The 21,689-nt window shown below is 44.0% G+C and overlaps 1 protein-coding gene across 11 annotated transcripts; it reads right to left on the reverse strand.

Moving 5' to 3' along the window:
* Positions 1–5,548: 5,548 nt before the first annotated feature.
* Positions 5,549–21,401, reverse strand: LOC127755024 (disease resistance protein RGA5-like). 11 transcript variants are annotated; one of them, XM_052280653.1, is made up of 6 exons: positions 15,132–15,365; positions 10,792–10,850; positions 9,620–10,535; positions 7,314–9,312; positions 6,232–6,429; positions 5,549–5,999 (listed from the first exon to the last, which is right to left on the reverse strand). In XM_052280653.1, exons 3-6 carry the CDS (start codon positions 10,429–10,431, stop codon positions 5,760–5,762), a joined length of 3,249 nt encoding a protein of 1,082 aa, XP_052136613.1. In that variant the 5' UTR covers positions 10,432–10,535; positions 10,792–10,850; positions 15,132–15,365; the 3' UTR covers positions 5,549–5,759. The 11 variants fall into 11 exon arrangements, with proteins under 11 accessions (XP_052136613.1, XP_052136614.1, XP_052136612.1 ...); XM_052280654.1 differs by lacking the exons at positions 10,792–10,850; positions 15,132–15,365 and adding an exon at positions 17,234–17,321; XM_052280652.1 differs by lacking the exon at positions 10,792–10,850.
* Between the last annotated feature and the right edge of the window lie 288 nt (positions 21,402–21,689).

Here is a 21,689-nt window from a genome sequence, read left to right on the forward strand (position 1 = left end):
AGAAATATATGGCATATGTGGTGTAAAATCCGAGTAAATAAACTTATAAAGGATTTACCAACCGTTTGGAAAATGACCACAATATATAATCAACATAAGCCATAATATTGGTCAATAAAAAACACACACTTACGTGGCAAAAAGCAACGATATTGTATCCAATCAATTGCTTTATAAACCCAAACAGCGCCTTGACTACATAAAAAAGTCAGTAGGGCAGCTATGAAAAACTTCACTGTTAGGCACCTTTTGAAATGCATTGTACCAACTCCTAAAAAGTTGAGTAACAGCGGTATAAAAGGATTTTAAGGTATTGGGCACTTAATCACGCGCACTTTTGCCTAAGCAAAAAGTGCCTAAGTCCCTAAAAGAACGTGACAGGCCACACCTGAAAATATGAGCTGCAGACATATTAGGCCTAGGCCTAAAATATGCCCACCGATACCCTGAAAATATGATGTGTATAGCATGCGTATGAATATGCTCCCGAGTGATAAATTTCCCGGGTGATGTAGATCGAGGTATCGCCCATTAGTAGAGGCATAATAAGCCAGCTGTGAAAGCGAAGACACCATGGGCGGCGGCGGAGGTAAGCCGGTGGTGAAGACGTAGACGCTCATCTATGGCAATGGCAAAATCCATCAATCATGCAAAACAAGAAAGCAGTCGGTGACGGCAGACGCAACCAGCAGTAATGATGACTGACGGCAGCAGAGATAGTCGGCTATGAAGACGAAGTTGCCTATCAATAGCGGTAGAGTGGGCTATGTTGAAGAGGCTTGACAGGATGTTGATGAAGATGATGATATCGTTGATCCAGTCAATAGCGGTGTAGCAGCCAATGATAATGACAAAGACACTCATCAGCGTTTGCGTAGTAGGTCAACCATGAAGGCGAAATAGCAAGTCGGCAATGACGAAAGTAACCGGAGGCGAATACGTAGTTAACCATTAGAAACAATGGAGACGTCAAGGCCAATGAAGTAGAGGTGCTAGTGATGATGTTAGTGACAATAATCCATCAAACTGTTGAGAAGATATCGAAGCTCGAGTAGTTTCCTTGATGCGAGTGTGTGCATAGCAAAGATTGATGCAATGACCCTTGATTTATAAAGATGGCAGTAGAACTTGGTGTTATAACTGTTGCAGAAACTTCACTTGGAGGAATATAGATGCTATTGTCCAACTCCTGAACATGTAGGTTAAATCTCAAACTTGATACTTGAGAAATTTGGAGTAGATTGTGGCAGCGTGGAGAAGCCAAAATTGCCGGTGAAACAATTGGAGTTGCTGAAGTAAAATGTCGGCTCTGAAGCGAAGACGAAAATAATAACTCCCAGAGTTGACTCCTTGATTGATTGATTGCTTCATCTTGACATTAAACTTGTCGGATTTTGAGTCTTGTATTTGTGTAGCCCCCGACTCTTTGGTTAGCTGGGAAACAACTGAACATAGAGTCGAGAACTGTAGCTTCTTGTCGTTGAGTAGCCATTGCTTGAGTGAAGATATGTGTTGAGGATGTCCGAGTAGAAGTCTTGAAAATTGGAGAACCACTTGTATAGCTGTGATGAAGTGAACACGAGTCGGTGGCAACAGAAGCAAACTGGTAGCGAAGACGCGTAGTTGTGAAGATAAAAACACTAGTCGGCGGAGGCATAACCAGTCGGCGATGGAAGAAGTAGAATGATGATGAAAACAAAGACGTCCTTGAACGGCGGCAAAATAGGCCAGCCATGAAAGTGAAGACACCATGGGCGGTGGCGAAGGCAAACCGGCGATGACGATGACGCCAGTCAATGTTGACGAAGACGCGTAGCCGTGGAGGCGAACAAGCCAGTCGGTGTTAGACAAGGCGGCTAGCAATGAAGACGATGACATCCATCAGTAGTGGTAGTGGTATAAACCAGCCGTAGAGGCGAGGGCACTAGTCAGCAACAGACGAGACGACCGACGGTGAAGACAATAAGGCCAATCAACACTAGTAGAATCATGCAGCCATGAAAGTGAAGAAACCAGCCGGCAACAGATGTAGACAGCTTGCGTTGAAAATGATCACGCCTATTAGTGGTGGCGGCGACGTAGCCAACCGTGAAGACGATAGCACCAGTTGTCGTCATACGAGGCGGCCGATTGATGAAGATATAGACGTCCAACAATGGCGGCATAATAGGCCAGTCGTGCAGGCAGAGACACCAGTCGGCGGCGATGAAGGCAAGCCGGTAGTGAAAGATGTAGACGCCCAACAACGATGGCATAATAGGCCAGCCGTGCAGGCGGAGACACTAGTCGGCAGCGGACGAGGCGGCCGGTCGGTGAAGACGTAGATGCTCAACAACGGTGGTGTGACCAACCAACCGTATAGGCGAAGACACCAGTCGGCGGCGGACGAGGCGGCCGGTCGGTGTAGACAATGACACCCAACAACGGCGGTGTAACCACCCAACCGTATAGGCGAGGACACTAGTCGGCGGCGACGAAGGCAAGCCGGCGGTGAAGACGTAGACCCCCAACAACGGTGGTGTGACCAACCAACCGTATAGGCGAAGACACCAGTCGGTGGCGGATGAGGCGGCCGGTCGATGAAGACAACGACGCCCAACAACAGCGGTGTGACCACCCAACCGTATAGGCGAGGACACCAATCGGCGGTGACGACGGCAAGCCGGTGGTGATGTTCTGACTGATCCATTCCTGGAGCGTAGGAGATAGGCTTAAAGCCAAGAATCCCTTTTATGCATATCTGGATCTGGATCATGCAGAACAAACATATACGATGAGTAGTATCTAATGTAAATATAATACTCGAGGAAAATTCAAGTATTTTAAAATGTTTATAAATATGTATTTCTCCTCTTGTCAATTTTGATTTCCCCGAGCAGATGACACATTACGTTTAAACACTCTGCCCGACTAGTCATAGCCCCCAAGCACCGGGAGTCGGCCTAGGCACTTCCCAAAATGCATGAGTGACATGAGTTCCTCATTAATAGAACAAAATTTCACGAATCAGAATTTACTACTCGGGTACTTTTGCAATTGTTAAGAGCAGAAAATAAATTTATCTTATCTCTATGCTTTTGATTTATTCTGAATAATACTTAGCATCTTGCGTTACTCGATCCATCCAACGAGCCCCTGGGTGCTAGGAATCAGCCCAAAGGCAACTATCCATCGACAAATCAAACGGAAAGCATAGGAAGATAGAACTCCATAACTCGATAGGCACTTTTGTACTCAGATTATGTCGCAAGCAATCAAGATAAATATTATGAAAATTGTTGAAAAAATATGATATAACATCTATAGTCCCCGACTCACTAGTCAACGGCGAACCAGTTGATGTAGTGAGGCAGAGGAAAAGGAAAATATCATATAAGGAATAAATGATGACTAAGCGTTTTTAGTATCCCCCTCGGTGACGGCAAAGGTGACCGATGTGGAAATAAATTAAATTATTCATCAATGGCAATGAAAACACCAGTCGGTGGCGGCGGAGGCGGTCGACGGTGAAAGTGAAGACGCCCATCAATGGCGGCATAATAGGCCAGCCGTGTAGGCGGAGACACCAGTTGGCGGCGACGAAGGCGAGCCGGTCGGTGAAGATATGGACGCCCATAAACGGTGATGTGACCAACCAACCGTGTAGGCGAGGACACCAATCGGCGGCGACAGAGGCAGGCCGGTAGTGAAGATGTAGACGCCCATCAACGGCGGCGGAGTTCAGCAACCGTATAGGCGAAAACACCAGTCGGCGGCGGATGAGGAGTCCGGTCAGTGAAGACATGGACGCCCATGAACGGTGGTATGACCAACCAACCGTGTAGGCGAGAACACCAATTGGCGGCGATGGAGGCAGGCCGGTCAGTGAAGACATAGAGGCCCAACAACGGTGGTGTGATCAACCAACCGTGTAGGCGGAAACACTTGTCGGCGGCGAATGAGGCGGCCGGTCAGTGAAGACGTAGAGGCCCAACAACGGTGGTGTGACCAACCAACTGTGTAGGCGGAAACACCAGTCGGTGGCGGACGAGGCGGCTGGTCGGTGAAGATGTTGATGCCCGACAATGGTGGTGTAGCCATCCAACCGTGTAGGCGAGGATACCAGTAGATGGCGGACGAGGTGGCTGGTCGATGAAGACGTGGACGCCGAGATTGATCTCCTCGACTGGACGGACTCCGAGACGGAGAAAGTTGGCAGTTGGTCTTGTACGGTGTGTCGCTAGGACTAATCAGGCAATCCGCGAATCGGCATGCATGCAGGACAACACAACAAACCAATTTAGTTAGTTATAAAAAAATAAACATGCTTTACGCCATGATTAGGTAAATCATGTGTGTTGATTGATTTTTAAATCAATCTCATACGGGCATGAATGTCAGAAGCATCCATGCTGTCGGGCGTCATGTCCCAGTTGGCCGCTAGCTTGAGCTCAATTGCCACCGGTATATGAACGCAACATATAAAAAAAACAACAGAGATCAATCTGGGTGATTAAAAACCAATCAAATAACTATAGGTTGGAACAACAAACCCGATTATTCTCTATGTTAGATTGATTTGATCGGAAGATGGTGCCGGTCAGCTCGGCATAGGCGATCCAAAAAATTAAACACCACTGCATATGTGCATCTGCCCCTGTAGCCGACGGCTAGCTAGCTTGATGGTCCTTTGGCATGACGCCATCGCAGGAGGTAGCCGGCGGATCTCATCAACAGCCAATACATGCATGTTAACAAAAATTTGGGCGGCACATCAATGTGTGTAATTAGAAATCAATTTGGTAAATAATGAGTAATAGATTGGAAGGAAAACTCCCGTGACTCAGAGAGTATGTCCATCGAATTCGACGAGATTGATCTTCCCGGTTGAGTTGGATCTTGGACCAAAAACCACGCCGGTGATTTCTAAGATTAGTTCCATCACACTTCTCGATGAGGAACTCGACACACCCCTACCTGGTGCGCCAACTGTCGAAACAATATTTCGGCAATATAAAGAGGGTAGCGCACGAGATCTAAAAGTGGATGGATGCGGAGACAAGCATTTAGACAGGTTCAGGCCCTCTCAATGAGAGGTAATACCCTACTCCTGTTTGGGGATTTGAATCCATTGGATGTAGTATAGATCTGATGATCTGGTTGTGTGTCATGCCCCCTAGAGGGCCTCCTGCCCACCTTATATAGGATGGGGGGCAGGATTATAAGATAGAAACCTTAACCAATACGGTATCGGTTTTCTAAATCTACTTTACAACATTATCAAACCAGTACTTTAGGTTGTTCCATAATATACAAGAAAACGTAATACCCAAGCCTTAATCTGTTACATATTCTATAGATATAAGTTATCCCCTATAACTAGTCGGATAACTATGCCTTGTGAGTATGGGGTACCCAAAATCTCCACCCACAATAACATTTATTTTCTTTTCTGTCTTATATGGTGTCTTCATGAGTGGAAGCTGCTTTCGGAACTTGGTAGGCTGGCAGAAAATTTATCCGGTGTCCTAACAATAGAAATGTATTCCTTGGTGTACACAACAGAAAATTTATGTTTTGCATTAATATCCTAATGGTGTCCTAATACATTGGACGTATCAATTAATGACAGGTGATAAATATCATTTACAGAAAGTTTGTTCAATGTTTGGGTCATCACCATAAAAAGGAGACATCTCCAACTTGCAATACAACCAACAAAAAATTGGAAGCTACAAGCACAACATATTTAGGTAGATGGAAATGCTCGAAGATCGAAACTAAGGTCGAACGTAAACACCAATAGCGTCAAGGTAGATTGTTGACCGTCCAAAGAAGCCAACAATACTGCCGTTTTGCTTCACACGAGTGCGAAATTTTGTTCCTTTTGCCTGTCCAAATGGTCCATAGCTCCGTAAATTGGTCACAAGTTGAAGTGATGTTACTACACTGGGAAATTGAGAAAATGGACCACATGTTCCAGAAACCTCTGTCACAATCTCTGAAGGATCAAGATGAATCTGCGAATATAGGAGGGAAAATCATCAGGGTGGATATTGGAGTTTATAGGTTAAGCACAATTTGCTTATACAGCATGCTAGACCCCTATATATACGGTGGATACTGTATCATCAAACTTTTAATTAGGGTACAGTTATAAAGTCATAAAGAAAGGAACAGACAGCTTGTTTGCCTAGGAAATGAATTTTTACTCAACACGAGAATACTTGTTTTTCTAGAAAAATGACATACCATTCGGACACTCCCACCCACACCACCCCATAGAGGTGTGGTGTGTTGCTTCCCATTTTTATCCAAATAAGAAAATCCAATCCCATCGACAACTTGGCCCCAAGAGACTTTCACACACTCCATACGCCAAGGTGCCACCACTATGTCATGATTCCTATTGCCTTCTCCACCCCATGGTCCAACTCGTTGAGGCATGCTCTGATTGCAACAGATGGAGCAAAAATTAGGTAAAAAATACTAAATGTTTGGTTATAAGTTCAACAATAATGATGGCAACGACCATGTTATCCAATTACTATGTTTTTGAACGTACGATTTGATGACTTAAAATGATGTGTAACTATTCGTCGACATATTAAAAAACTTTGTATCACTTATTTTGTTATGATTTATTTTCTCACCAAACTAAAGACTTATAATTTTACATATTTGCACTAAATTTTTAAATGAAATGAATGATCAAACACCATATCAAAAAGTCAATCGTGTCATATATTTAAAAATGAAGTAATAAATTATTTAAAAATGGGGCACTAGGGAAAAAAATAGTCATGATTGTATGTTAACCAATTTCATTGGGGAAAAAACTGGCTTGAATTTGTGAATTCAAGTTTTCTGTTTGTTTAAAAAATATGTTCCTTTCTGTTTATAAAATTAACATCAAGTTTTATAAAAACTATTCTAATATACCCTCTGCCCCCTAATAAATTGCCAACTTTTTTTAACCAGATTATGTCCCATGAAACATGGTTACTGCCAGTAAGCAGGAATGATTATTCCCCACTGTACAATGCTACTCAAAGGGAGGAGTAAATGATCAGGAATATGTTTTTGGTGTAGAACACTAGTTGGCTCGTAATTTAATTTAAAAGTACAATAATCTAGGTAGGTAGCAAATTTTCATTTCTACACTTGATAATTGCACAAAGTTATGGAGATTGGAGATGGGTATGCCAGTGGGTGGATACTAGAAATTCTTTTAGAAAGATTAAATGCAAGGAAAATGCAATCAAATTAACAAAGTTTGATAATTAAATAGTCAATGGTTCGCAGTTGCTATACAAAACTAATTGATTAATTACCTGTAACTGCTCTTCTTCTTCAATTGCTTCCAAGTTGTCGTGGTGTTGCTCCTCATCCAATTCATATTCATAACATCTGGTGATATCAAACATTGGATTGTTGGGATTATTGACGATTGCCTTCCTTATGTCAGCTTCTGCACTGTCCACCTCACATCTCCTGCAACTGGTACAGCGAATTTTAACAGATACTTTCCTAACAGAACAGAGGTTCTCCAATCCAATATTAAAATCTCCGTACAAGTCCTTCGTCTCCCGAGCCCTGAGCGTAATATCAAGACTTACAAGGTTTGGCAAAGCTCCTTGTACAAACATGAGGCCCATTGCACGACAACTGTCAAAGCTAAGATGATATAGGCACTGAAACTGCGAACTACCTGTGCCAATGACCAGCCTTTCTTCTGTGGATTCAATTTCGACTATGCTAAGATAAAGATAGCGTAGAATTGGTATGAGCCCAAGATTCTGGAGGTCCTCCTGCCGTAGTATGTAGAGTGACATGTTTATTTGGTACAGGTTTGAGAGAGAGGAGTTCATCCAGCTTGGCAATCTGGATATGCCACCGCCTAAAAAATCTTTTAGGTGTTGCGGAAACCATCCCAAATCTGCAATGAAATCTGTGGGCACTCCAAAAGATTGAATATGTAGCTCTTGGATTTTCTGCAGTTTGAACATGGAATCAAGTAAAGGTTTCTCGTAGCTCTTGCACCATGTACCAGTACCACTAATCAACGAGATATGGAGAACTCTCAGCTCAGTTAAATAGCCTAGCTCGCCAACAATGTCTGGCGAGCTGCTCACGCCAATAGATGACAGCACCTGTAGTAACTTTAATTTCCCAATGCCCTTTGGCAGCTTCACTGAATCTTCAATATAGAGGCGCACCAATTGTTTTAATCTAATAGCCGTTGATGGCAGTTCAGTTATGGAGGTGTGACTCAAGTCCAATGTGTGCAAGCAATGCAGGTTACCAACTTCTTTTGGGAGTTTTGTGACATTCGTATCCCTTAGTCCCAAGTACCTCAAATGAAACAATTTCTCAACACCAGCAATGTGATGATTCTCCAGGTCACGGCAATGCTCAACATCCAATACTCGCAAAACCGGGAGGTTTGAAAGAGGTGGCATCAAGTTAGTAGCGCCAGGGAAGACAATAACTGATCTCAAATGTGACAAATTCAATGTTGCATCTGTTAAATTGTGCCCTTCTTCGTTATTTTGGAGTGATAACCGGCGAACCTTCTCTGGAAGATCTGCATGCTGGTATCCATCAAATGTAGTGACAAAATTTTCTTCAGTTGAAAGGGATTTGATGAGATCTAACACCATATCATGGACACGACAAGATTCATAATCGGTTAGATGTTCTGGTTGAATCATGCTTCTATTAATGAGCTCAAAAAAGTATGAAAATCCTAGTTGAAGCAGAGAGACAGTATCATGTTGTCCATGGACAAAGCCTTCAGCTATCCATCTTCGTACCAACTGATCTGTCGGAATACTGTAATCTTCAGGAAAAACACTAAGATACAACAAACAGGGCTTCAGGATTGAAGGTAAATCATTATAACTGATAGACAAAATCTGGCGCATGTTTTCCATGCTGAAGCCTTTTTCAAGTCCAGAGCCAATGAAATTGTGCACACTGTTCCACTCACTTATGTTTCGTGGTTTATTTGCCAATAGGCTGGCTATAGTGATGATGGCTAATGGCACTCCCCCGCATTTCTTTAAAATTTTCTCAGATGTTTCTTTCAGTTCCGGATGACACCCATGTTCACTTCCAAATACTCTTTTGTAGAACAACTGCTTCGAGTCATCATGCAATAGTGGTTTTAGTTTGTAGACAGTACCATCAATATCTGAGCAGCATGACATGGCAACATTAACTGAACGAGTTGTTGTGATTATTCTGCTGCCACAATTGTTCTCAACCAGTGCACATTTGATATATTTCCATGCTGATTCATCCCATATATCATCGATTATAACAATATACCTGCTTTTACAACGTTAATAAGTAGGTCTACGTCAGATGACATAAAAATTATTGTTTAGTGGTCTTGCCGTGCTTTTGTTAAGTGTATAGTACAATTTACTATTTGTAAAAATCAAACTCCGACATAGCATTTCAGAAACAACAAATATTTGTGCTAGTGAGTTTTTCATGGAGCACACAGACCTTTTTGAATTATTTATGTTTAACTTTCGTTAACCATTTACCTTCTCTGTATTCAATGTCTGAAAGGATAACTTAAAGTTTTATTTAGGTATGACAAGGATATAATTAATGATCAGTGCATTACCTCTTATCAACAAGAACTCGCATAATTCTGTTGATGAGTTCCTCAGCTTCCCATGTTTCAATGTTAGTGTAATCTTCTTCACTGACTTGGCGGAGTAAGCTGCTTAGGATCCTCTTCAAATCAGGCTTAAGGGACACAGAAACAAAAGCATCACAGTCAAATTGATGCCTGAGCCGTTGATATGTCACGTTAGCAAGAGTAGTCTTGCCTAAACCACCAACTCCAACAATGGATACCACTTTGAGCTGGCGCTTGGACGTGCCTTCTCGCTCCATCAGCAGGCTTGATAACTCATCTGTTGGGCCACTGATCGCAACAAGTCTTGTTGTTTCTTCGTACATACCATGCAAGCGAGTGTCAATAGCTTGAGCCATAGGTTGGTCAATGACAACATCAATCCTATACCTGTCACGCCGCTCAGCCACCTCCTTGACAAGTACCTTTATGCCTTTGATGTCAATGGCGATTCGACGGCGCATTTTTGCCCTTGTCAATAAACCAAGACTCCTAATAAAGAATCCTTTAATTCCACGCAGCCTCGCTGATGGCTGAGCTTCGACATGAACCATGAATGTGTCGATGATATCCTCAATGTCATAGGATATCTCCCGCACACTCCTCGCCCAGATCTTGACCATGTTGTCAGTCATCTGTGCCTCGGACACCCTCACGAGGGCAGCTTGCATTATCTCCAGCTCAGCTTTGAGACATTTGATCTCGCCCGTCAGGCCTCTCTGCAGGTTGTATTCGCCCGTCAGTAGGGTGTCCAGCTTCGGCAGGAGGGTGTGCATCGCCCCTGTCACGACCTCCATCCTACTGTCCAACAGCAGCTGGATCCTTGGCCCAGAACAATTTTAGGAGATTATCGCTGCACTGAAACCTGGAGAGTGGAGACTCAAGCAAATTGACCTGCAGGCTACAAGATAAATACAGAGTACTTAAACAACATGTTAAACTTTTGGTGCAGAAGGATATGCTTTTTCATGGTATACATGAATTGGATTTTCGTGTCTGTCTATGTTGCTATTTTTTTAAGGGGATGTCTATGGACTATGGTGCTCTTGCTTCAATTATTAATAGCATTACTATTTCCTTTCAAAGCAAGGAATATGCATGACCGTCAAGCAAATGATTTGGTATCCGCAAGACAATGAATTACTTTACGAACTCACAAGGTAAGCGCCAGAGGTGCGGGACACGACTCCACCAGTTAGGGTTCAAATCTTGGTGCCTACATATATTAAATAGAATGACGCATTTTTAACAGGATTTTGTGAGGTCAAAAGAATTACTTTCTGAACTCTATTATTAATCAATCAAAGGTTACAAGGTTTCCAAACTCTTGAGGTATATATATCCAAACTTTCAGCATTCCTACATCTTTTTTAGAAGTCGTGTGTTCATCCAATGCTGTTTACCTCTTCTTAGCTTGCATTATTGTATACCTACACTTGGCCTTCTGTATATACCGGTTTGGCTTTGGCTTGCAGAGTCTGTTTTTACTGCAGAGTTTGTGGCCACGCCAATTTTTGGCCATATATCCTAGATTTGCCTCAGATGACAAGATATGAAGAGGTTTGCTGCCATCAACTTACAAGTATTTGACAAGTTCCTGATTGTCTGTGACGCATATATTTTGGTTTATGCTGCATACGTCCTAATCTCCTAATACATTTGCACTAATTTATATTGCAATTTGCAGGTTTGCATATGATCAATTTGTTTTGAGACCATCAAACAGATCTTGCGCAGTGCTTGCTTTGCATGCCTTTGCTGAGCGATACTTCTTTTCCACACTGCAATTTGCTTTCTCAGGCAAAATGTTTTGAACAATTGGAGCTGACTATTAAACATCAAGCTACATATTAAACATGTTAGTTGCAGCTGCTCTAGATTTGTCCTTTCTCTTTTCTGTAAGCCATACTAATTACCAAGGGTTTCACTCCTATCATACACTCTAAAATTTATGACCTATCAAGGTACATACTGAAATATCAAAACTAGCTTGGTTTGTTTGGAACAAAATATATTCATGTACAGACTTTAACTTTGAAAACCCGTATACATAGCAGGTATGAATTTAGACATTGTCAATGCAAATATATCCTTATTGTTCCTTGAACACCTTGATTATGCTATTTTGCCCATTGGAACTCTACCATGTGTTTTTCGTTTGAACAAAGACCTCTCATACTGATTCATGTTTTTTTAAACGATCAACACCAGATAGTGTGATGATCCATCTATCTACCTATTATCTTTTATTATTATATACTAAAAGTCCATGAAACTGCCTACAAACGTTCCTAAGACGCCACGTGGGAGTCTTACAAACACTCCTAAACCGCCACATGGCACTTTAATAAACAACTAGACCCACTATTTTTAATTACCATTAGAATTGTTTTTTCCACCTTCCTCTCCTATCCCCACTGGCCCACATCCACGCATCCCTTACCGGCCAATATCCACACACGTACATGCATACATAAGGAAAAATACCTACACAATGTTTGCCAAAGACTAACGAAATAAGCATAATATGTATAGACTATTCGTCAGAAAAAATTTTAAAAAAACATGTATATATGCATGTTTGCACCTACGGTTGAAAAAGAAGCTATCAATCTTTACCCCCTTATTTTCTTCAGTTATTCACTATTTAAAACTTTATAAAACATATGATGTATCTTATCTATGAAAAATACAACATCCATATTACCTATATTTTGATTAAAAAAATTGTCACGTGGAACCACAGTCTTAATAATTACTTCCTTTTTGTTTTAATAACCGATAGCCAAATAAGCTCCTAAGCTGCCAAGTAAGACTCCAATAAATTAGAGAAAATCATAGAAATTACGAAGAGAAAAACAAAAAACCATCGATTCCCACTTAAATATGGTAGACCAATTATTTTCTACTGTTAGATTTATCTTAGCAATATAAAAATGGAAAAGGCGTTCCACCCCTTAACAACATGTATGTATGAACATGCAGATACATACATACATATGTATCTAAACAACATTATGTAAAAAATTTCAATAGTTAGATAGCTTGATAACCATAATCGATAGTCCATTAAACTTCCTACAAAAGCTGCTAAACCATCACGTGACACCTTATGAACACTCTCAAGTCGTCACGTGGCACTCTAATAAAATAGAGAAATTTGACCGTCGATTTTCATTTAAATCACTTAACCCATTATTTTACATCATTAAGGATCCATTCGTTTGTTTGGGTTGGGAACCCATCTCCTCCATGGCAATTAAGGACCGGTTCACGGGATGCACTGGAAGACATACAACGCTTGCCACAAGCGAGAATGGGTAACTGCCTGACTTGAAGTATAGATTTCCTCTGGCTGACGTTCCCAGGCTAAGGTGAGCGTGATGGAGTTGGGTCGGCCGGGGTGTTCGGTTGATCGGCTTCCGGATTCACTGTGGCACGAGGGGGGGCTGCCTGTTGCCTGCTGGGGGCGGGGGCGAAACCTGAGGTGTGGTGCGATTGGTTAGAGGGGGTTATATGAAGGGTCTTATCACAATCACTCGACATGGTGACGTGTTCATCATGGGCGAATGATGACGCAGTGACATGCCAGTGGATTGTGTCTTGTGGGTACAGTTGTGCACCTCTGGCCAAAGTAAAACTATTCGAATAGCTGTGCCTGCGGTTATGGGCGATCGACCAGATTCACCGTGATTAGTCCCACACTTAATAAATCGACCCAATGCACTGTAGTTCAGGCGGGTTGGTTGGGCCTGTTCAACGTGGTGTAGCATTGATCAGTGGAGATTTAATATTACCTTAATTACTCAACAGTTTTACTGATTTGCTCAATGAAATGTTTTACAACTGCCTTTATGCAAATAGCCACAAGCCGTCCTTGTATCCCCTTGCACGTCTGCATCATTGGTGTGGCTTGCTGAGTACGGTGGTTGTACTTAGCCTTGCTATTGTTCCCCCTTTTTAGAAGTGTAGTGCTTCTGAGCTGAAGACAATGTTAGAAGACCAAGGCTCAGACCCCAGTTGAGTTTTGTCTGTGGAGTGGAGCTGAAGCCCCGCTAGGATCGCCTTTTTCCGCTGCTGTTGTTTTTGTTTCGGTGTGAGGACTAAGTGCCTCTTCTGTAAGTATTTACGCTTTATTTATGTTTGGAACTGTTTATTACTTGTCGTTTTGTGTACCCTGGTTGATTCCTGGACAAGGATTTAATAGACGAAATAGTCTGGAAATTTGGACTAAATTTCTGGGCGTGACATAGACCAACAAGGGAAGCTATAGCCGAAACAGACGAAAACCAAGCTCTAACAATCGGCACCGAACTCAACTCTAGCCACACCTTTGAGATTGAGGGGGAGAGGGTGAGAGAGAATGGATCCGCTCTCCCCCGTTAAGGCCCACCAACATGGCCAACTTGTATAAGCTAGGACACTGCCACAGGAAGCTAGAGAGACTTCGCACAAGTTGTTTGAGCAAGTTTTGACAAGGGAGCCTCCTAGACAACGTCTTTAGGGAGAAAGTGACGATGAGCACCACCACTGCCATCCGTCGAGGTCTCACAGAGAACCAAGACAAGGTTTTAACCAGACAGCCCACCAAAGATAAGGGGACGGCTCGACAACGCCCCCACAAGGGAAGACGGCACCCGAAGTGTTGTCGTTGTCAGCCCGGCAAGACCAGGCTAGGTCTACACCTGTCAATCGACAGCTAACGCTCCATTGCTCCACCACCGGCCAACCCCTTTCAGCATGTGGGCACCGTTGTACCAACGCCCCCACCGACCAACCTCCGCGTGCCTCCACGTGGAACGTAGCACACAGGTTTTCACCGTCCTCCCTACTGCTGCCACTCCCACAACGTCGGCCAAGCCGGCCTCCCTGCCGTCGCCCGCGCCGCTCGCTCGCGTGCCGGCCTCCTCGCGCCACCGTTCGCTCGCCGCGCGGTCCTCCCACCACCGCACCTTCCGCCAGGAGCAGTCACAGGCTGAGTCACAGGCGCTCCCACCACATTACCCGCGTAGTCCTGTCGCCGGCGGCCAAAGAGGCAGTAGGATCTCCCATTCTCCCCCTGCCACCGCAACCGGTTGGTGCCCTAGTGTCTCAACCTCTCAGCCGCCCATGACGACCTGGACGCTCCGGCAGCAAGCATGAGGGGAAAGGGGAGAGGATGCAATCTGCTCCCAGCCGGCGCCGCCCGCTTCCACCCGTCGCGCTGCCACCGGATCTGGATCTGGGAGCGCCAGATACAGACGCCACCGCCCACCACCTTGGTCCGGCGAGCACCCTCCACCGCCGCCTGCGCCTCCACATCCGCTCCGCCGGCCGCCGGGCACACGCCAGAACTGGGCGGCTTGACCTCGGACTCCTCTCTCGCTTTGTTGCCCCGACCACCGCAGTTTGGAGGCGAGAGAGCCACGCCGTCGCCCCCCACCCCCCCGGCGCTCGAAAACGGCCCGCTACCAACTCAAAACGGAAAGTTTCACAAAAGAAACAACAAATGATGTACCTCTGCTATGGCTATCCTGGCCCGGTCGCAGCTAGTGGAGGAGAGCCGCTCTCCTGCGCCCGCTTCACCCAGATTGTCACAACCCAAATCGCGGCGGCGGAGCTCGCCGGAGTTGAGGGACACGGCGAGGTATATGCATCGGAGAAGAAGAACAGATGAAGGAGCAGAGCAGGAGACAGAGTAGTGGGGGAGGAAGGATTCTAGTAGTATCTCGTTTTCCTTTTTCATATCTGCAACGGTACAGAATTGGGGAAATATATCCCTCACACAGCTGGCCAATGGGCCCCACACGGCAACACGCCACACACGCCTTTTCCACTTCTTTTCCATTTTTTTTTTTGGCACGCTTTTCCACTTATAGTGAGACGCTTCTCAGCAGCGAACACGGCTTCTCGTTTTCCGCCTCCCTCGGCTCACGCCTCGTCCTCATCTAGCGAGACACCTTCCATCACGCCTTCTCACATCCCACCTTCCTCTGTTCTTCTCCCCGATACTGTTCTTCATCATTTGTCGCCGGCGATGCGATGTCCAGCAGCTCGCCTGTTTGTCGAGTTTGGAGATTAAAAGGGAAGGGAGAGACCGAGAGAGTGAGAGGGGGTGATGAGCGAGCGGTCGGTGATGGTCTCTAAATTGCTAAGTTACTCCCGTAATGGATGAGTCCATGAAGAGCCATCAATCGCGAATAATTCAGAAACGGTTCCATCCCTTCCCTGAGTCAAGACATAGAGACTCTGTTTTCATTAATCGCGATTACCCTTAATTAAAAAACGTTTCAATTCCTTTCTTGTCAGTGGCGAAGCTGTATAGTGTTTGGGGGGTGTACATGAACCCCCAAATTCCTAATTTCTCACTTAAAAAGACTAGAATATACAGTGTTACACTGAAATTTTTTAGATTCTCAATGGTAGCGCACCCCCCTTGTTTTGATGCTAACTTCGCCCCTGTTTCTTGTGAGTCTTCATCTTCTTCCACCAGCCTAAAGACAAAGACTGTTTGTTCTATCTCGCTCTGTTAGTTCTCCCAGAGTAAACACCTCTTTGCTCTTCTGGTTCTGAGTTGTGCTTCAGTTCTCCTCGATCCTAAGCACTTGTCTCCCACCAGAGTACCTGCACTGGGTAGACGGGTGGTCAAGTTTTTAGGGAGCATATCCTTCTCGTGACTGCTATGCTACCTCTGCATCAAGTCGTCTCTGCTTCTTCTACATCAACCTCCGGATCATGTCGACCAATACCGGGAATGATGGCAACGGTAACGGAGGAGGGAATGGGAACAGTGGCAACACCAACACCGCCGCCTCTGGATCCAGATCGTTTTCCAGGTATGTGTTTTCCTTATTTAGTGTTAAACATGTTACTAGATGCTATTATCCCTATTAGCATGTTCATGTTTAGCCACTATTAATAGATCACTTTCTTTTACACATGTCATTGTTTATTTTGATATGTTTTCAGATCAAAATTTGCCGAATAATGACTATATTTCCAACACCCTGTACATATAAAGGAGTGTACCAAAAACTAATTATTAGCAAAATTTCGACACGAATAAGAGATTGTTTTTTCAGTTTATTACGGTGCTACCACAAATGGATGGTTTCAAATCTCCTACAGAAGTACCAAAAACCAAGAACGGTTCAGTCATTTAATCATCTGAAAAGCTACCATGTTTCGTCTATTTCAATCCATATGCATGGCCGCTAATGACTCTTGATGGAAGCGGACAATGAAAACAAGGGTGATACAGAGTGTAGAACACAATGTTACTATAGATTATGCTTATTTGTGTTCTTTAAAAAACAACGTAAATGCTATAATCCATGCCTGGTTTGTCAATGTCCATTGTCCGATCATTGATACTGAGCTTTGACTACCCGTAACCCTCCACTGCAAATAGCAATGGGAACAGAAATGCCCATATATGCAGGCATTCAGCCGGCTTGCTTGCCAACCAGCTGAGTAGTTCTGATTACTTCCAGTAAGACAGTTACTGCTGGCTCGAATGAGACAGCGAATCAGATATGTGTGCTTGTAAAATAGAGGACGTTAAGCGGAAATTATGCAACGAAAATGACAAAACTGTGACAAAGAGATATGTACCAGTACCATGGTTAGAACGATTCAGCAGTATACAGCTCTTCCAGCTGGCTTCGAAGCGAATTAGGTACATGAAGTCGTGGACAAGCACTTATGTTTAGTTTCTTGAGGGAACTGATGCTGGCAAGTGTGTCACAGCACTGTAAATTAGGGCATCTTATCTCTAGCGATCTAAGTGAAGGCAAGCTCTGTGGCTCAAGACATATTGACTTCAAGGTGTTGGACGAAATTGTTAGTTCTTCCATCCTCAAGTGTGAATTCACCAACCTGTGAAGTATCTCTTCTTTGAATGGATCAGCTAGATATAAGATGGTGAGCGAGGGAAAGTGACCAAATGCAACCAAGCTTGGACAATTAAACAGATGCAATGACTGGAGTGATGGGAGGGATGGCAGTTCCTTCAGTTTCTCACAAATCGATATGTTTAGCTCCTGCAGGGTAGCTGAGGCAGGAAAAGTAACAAGATTTCTGCAATCAATTAGGGTAAACTCGCGCAAGGACAAGAAGGGCACCAATGGTAGAGACCTCAATTCAAAGGCATCCCAGAACAACAGGGCTTCCAACCGTGGAAACTCACCATCCTCCACTCCAGACCACTCTGACAATCGATTCATACCATGAAAACTCAAGTCTCGTAATGCAGGGAACCCTTTGAATCTTCGATCAAGGCTGCAAAACTCATGGCCAATGTGTTCCACACGCACCATTTGGCGTATATCAAGGGATTTGAGAGAAGGCAGCTCACCAAGTGTTGGAAGGTGTTGTGATTGACAAGCCTGTAACTTCAGTTCAGTTAACTTGGAAAAGGAAGCACTGCCCAACCAGCTGGGGTAGTTTCCATGGTTCAAGTTTTGTATTCTCAGTACCTTGAGGCTTTGACAGTGTGGTCGTAGTTTCTCAAGTAATTGGCCTCGGGATAGAGTAACAGCAGCTTCATTAGCGTCACGATGCTCTGTATGTTCACAACTTCTCAATTCGACGAAATCTTTATGAAGAAAGAATTCGTCAAAATCTAACTCTAGTACCTCAAGGTTCCTTTTACTTTGTAAATGAGCTTCATCTGCATGTATGATACTAGGTACATTACGCAGTCCACGAATACACAACTTCCTTATTTTGTTCATATTCCTCAACTCTCTTATGTCAACAAAGCAACTGCATTTCATGAGATGTATTTCAGGCAAAGTTTGCAAGTTAACCAGGCGTCCAATTTTAAGTAACGTATACGCTTGCATGTTCAGGGTTTGCAAGTTAAATAGCTGGGACATAGAATTAGGACGTGATAAATGTGCAGCACATTCATACCCTGATAGAGTGAGATGGCGTAGTAGTTTCATGCCACCTATGAAGTCAAGTAGTGCCTTTTGAACACTGCCCTGTACGACATAAATGATCCGAAGCTTCTTACAGTGCGTAAACAACACTTCTGGATTTACGATATCAATATCACCCATTATCACTATGATGGCTCTGAGAGATTGTGAGGAATTTGATATTTGAATTCTCTTCTTAGATAGTGGTTTTGGCATTATGGACATGTATCGAGCGCCCCGTGGAACTTCAGTTTGTTTATCTTCCTCAAGTCTAAAGAACTCTTCCCCTGCAAGAAAGCATGCAAGATCATGGACAAGATCATGCATGACCTTCTGTCCATGGATAGAACTTTGAAGCAATGATCGCTGAACCAATTCATTGAAATATAACTTTCCAATTTCATCCCTGTTATAAATTTCATCGCTTTGAAGTAAACCAAGTAGTTTCCACAACCAAACCACCATGTTTTCATCAAGATAATAATATTTTGGATATAGAGAAAGGGCAACAAAGCACTGTTTCAGGTATATCGGCATGTGCTTGTAGCTCAACTCCAACACTGGCAAAACCTCGTTCTGCGTCTGCTCCAAGTCCCATAACTCACTTTGTAAGACATCCCTCCATTTAATTTCATCGGTTTCAAATCGCAATATGCTCCCCACAGTCTTGATTACCAATGGTAACCCCTTGCATTTTTCAGATACCATCCTAGCAATCTCCACCAGGTTTGCTGGACTGATATTTTCTTGCTCAATAAATGTTGTTTGCTTGAACAATGACCAACTCTCATCAGGACTTAAGCTGTTTAGATTGTAGATTTGTTTTGTTTGCACCAACCTTGCCACTCTCTCATTTCGAGTGGTTACTATAATATCGCAACACCTAGAAGCAAACATCGGTGTGATCAACAACTCCCAGTAGTCGCTTCGCTCATTCCATATGTCATCCAAGACAAGGAAAACCCTCTTGTCCTTTATCCGGTTTGCCAATGCCCCCTGCAGCTCTCCAGATTGTATATGATCACAATTATTCTGTGTTAGCGAACTGATGATCTTGCGTGTTATGTTGCTAACATCAAAACACTCCGAGACATAAACCCATCCGTAAAGATCGAAAGATTGCTGCACTGTTGGGTCATTGTACACAAGCTGTGCCAGTGTTGTTTTACCCAATCCTCCCATACCAACAATGGCCAAAACAGACATGCAACCTCCAACACGGCTGCCTTCCCCAGAGAGCAATTTTGCGATAACATTCTCCATGTCTTTCTCTCTTCCAAGAATTCTGGGTGCAAATACAAAAGAGCTAGTCTGCCGCATAGCATTGATATCAGGGACAATCCTTCTGTCCCCATCATTATCAGACAAACTAAAACTATCGCAGTAGTCTTTGATCTCACAGAATCTCTGAATAACTGTTCTTGTTCTGTCAGCCAACTCACTTGGAACTGGAACTATTCCAGACTCAGTGGAGAAGTGCTCTTCATGTACCTTTTTTTTGAAAAAGAAATGAAAGAGGGAGGTTCAGTCATCTATGGTGCAGACAGGGTTTTGGGATCCGATTGCAAATATAAATCGTGCTCCACCGAATTGGACGAATTTCAGAAATTTCGGACAAAACATCAAATTTGACAATTTTAACCAAATTCAGACGAAATGGGAGTGAAATTGTGTCTCGGACCTCACCGAAATGGACGAAATTCGGACCTTTTGGCCCGAATCCCAGAACCCTGGGTGCAGCCGTGAAGACAGTTCACTATTCTTTCCATGTCTCTACCTATAGACACATTTGTTTAGGATTCGAGCTAACTTCATTGGGAATCGATATACTACCAAACTAGAAAACTCCATTTGATGGTTTTGATTCAGCTAGGACAAAGTACTGAACCAGCTAATGCAGTAATATACTAATATAGTGCTTGTCTTGTAGCTTTCTAATGGGGAAAAAAAATGGAAGAGGGGGTTACAGTTTTCTGTTTGCTTTTATCCCTCTTGAGGGGGTTTGTTCAGGATTCAGACTTCAGACACCTGAGATCTGAATGGGATTTGCAAAGTAGCTAAAAGTAGTAATCAGTATAAAATACTACGACTAATCACGGCACAGACAACGTGCTACTACCCTACTAATGATAGTCTAATAGAGTTCGTCAGCAGATGCAGCGACCGGACTAATTAATTAATTAATTTACCTCCTCGCGCTTGCGCTTGCTGGCGCCGCCGCCGCCGCCGCCATGAACGGTGGCGAGGCGCTCGAGCGCCTCCACCTTGCGCCGGTTCACCTCGTACTCGTACTCCTCCACCACGTCCTCGGCGTCGTAGGCGAGCTCCTTGAGCTCCTCCAGCCGCAGCTTGGCGGACTCCTCGCGGATGTTCCAGCGCTGCTCCGCGTCGTGCAGCGTGGCGTGGATCCGCCGCATGGTCCGCCCCAGCTTCCGGAGCTCCTCCAGCACGTCCAGGCCCTGGCTCGACCCCGCCGCCGGCGGCAGCAGGGAGGAGATGTTGTCGATGGCCCATTTCAGGGCCGAGGACGCGAACAGTCCGGTCATTTCTTGGGTTAGTCGAGGAACGGCAGCTTAGCTAGATAGTGTGTTGCAGAACTGCAAAGTTGCAGTAGAAACTGGATTTTTTTTCCGTTTTATTTTATGGAAGGGTCAAATTGTAGGAGAAAGCAACGGTGCTAGTAGGATATTATAAATTAGAAAACTTGTTGTGTAGGACAAAATAAATGTCAACTCATAAAGGAATTTGCATTATTGTTACGATCCCACTTGATTCTCAACCAAACAACCACAAGAACACATATTAGGAGAACTTAGAAACATGGACTAGGATGAAGCAATTGCGTTGAAAATAACAACGGCCTATCTATACTTCTATTGACAGAAAATCTCACCTCCCATCTTTTAAATTTTAGATCATTAGATATGTTTTAAGATTCGTGCAGAGGCATTAACCCTAGCTCTCCTCCTCCCGTTTCCCTCCCATCGCTATTCAGCCGCCACCACTCCCATCGCGCATTTCTCCGCCAGATCACCCGCCACCACCGCCGCACCGCGCCGCCGCCCGAAGAGACAGAGAAAGCCAGAACCAATAGAACGTCCACGTGCAAAGTGAGCTAGCACAGGAAGAGTGTGTTCTTTCTCTTTCCACTA

This window comes from Oryza glaberrima, chromosome 11 (assembly GCF_000147395.1).
Source record: "Oryza glaberrima chromosome 11, OglaRS2, whole genome shotgun sequence".
Taxonomy (NCBI): domain Eukaryota; kingdom Viridiplantae; phylum Streptophyta; class Magnoliopsida; order Poales; family Poaceae; genus Oryza; species Oryza glaberrima.

Excerpts from the sequence above, each read along its gene's own strand:
- LOC127755024 (XM_052280654.1), bottom strand. The coding sequence starts at position 10,431 with ATGGAGGTCGTGACAGGGGCGATGCACACCCTCCTGCCGAAGCTGGAC. Across the intron at positions 6,430-7,313 it reads AAGAAGAAGAGCAGTTACAG|AGCATGCCTCAACGAGTTGG; the intron begins GTAATTAATCAA and ends TGTTGCAATCAG. Across the intron at positions 6,000-6,231 it reads TGGGTGGGAGTGTCCGAATG|ATTCATCTTGATCCTTCAGA; the intron begins GTATGTCATTTT and ends CTATATTCGCAG.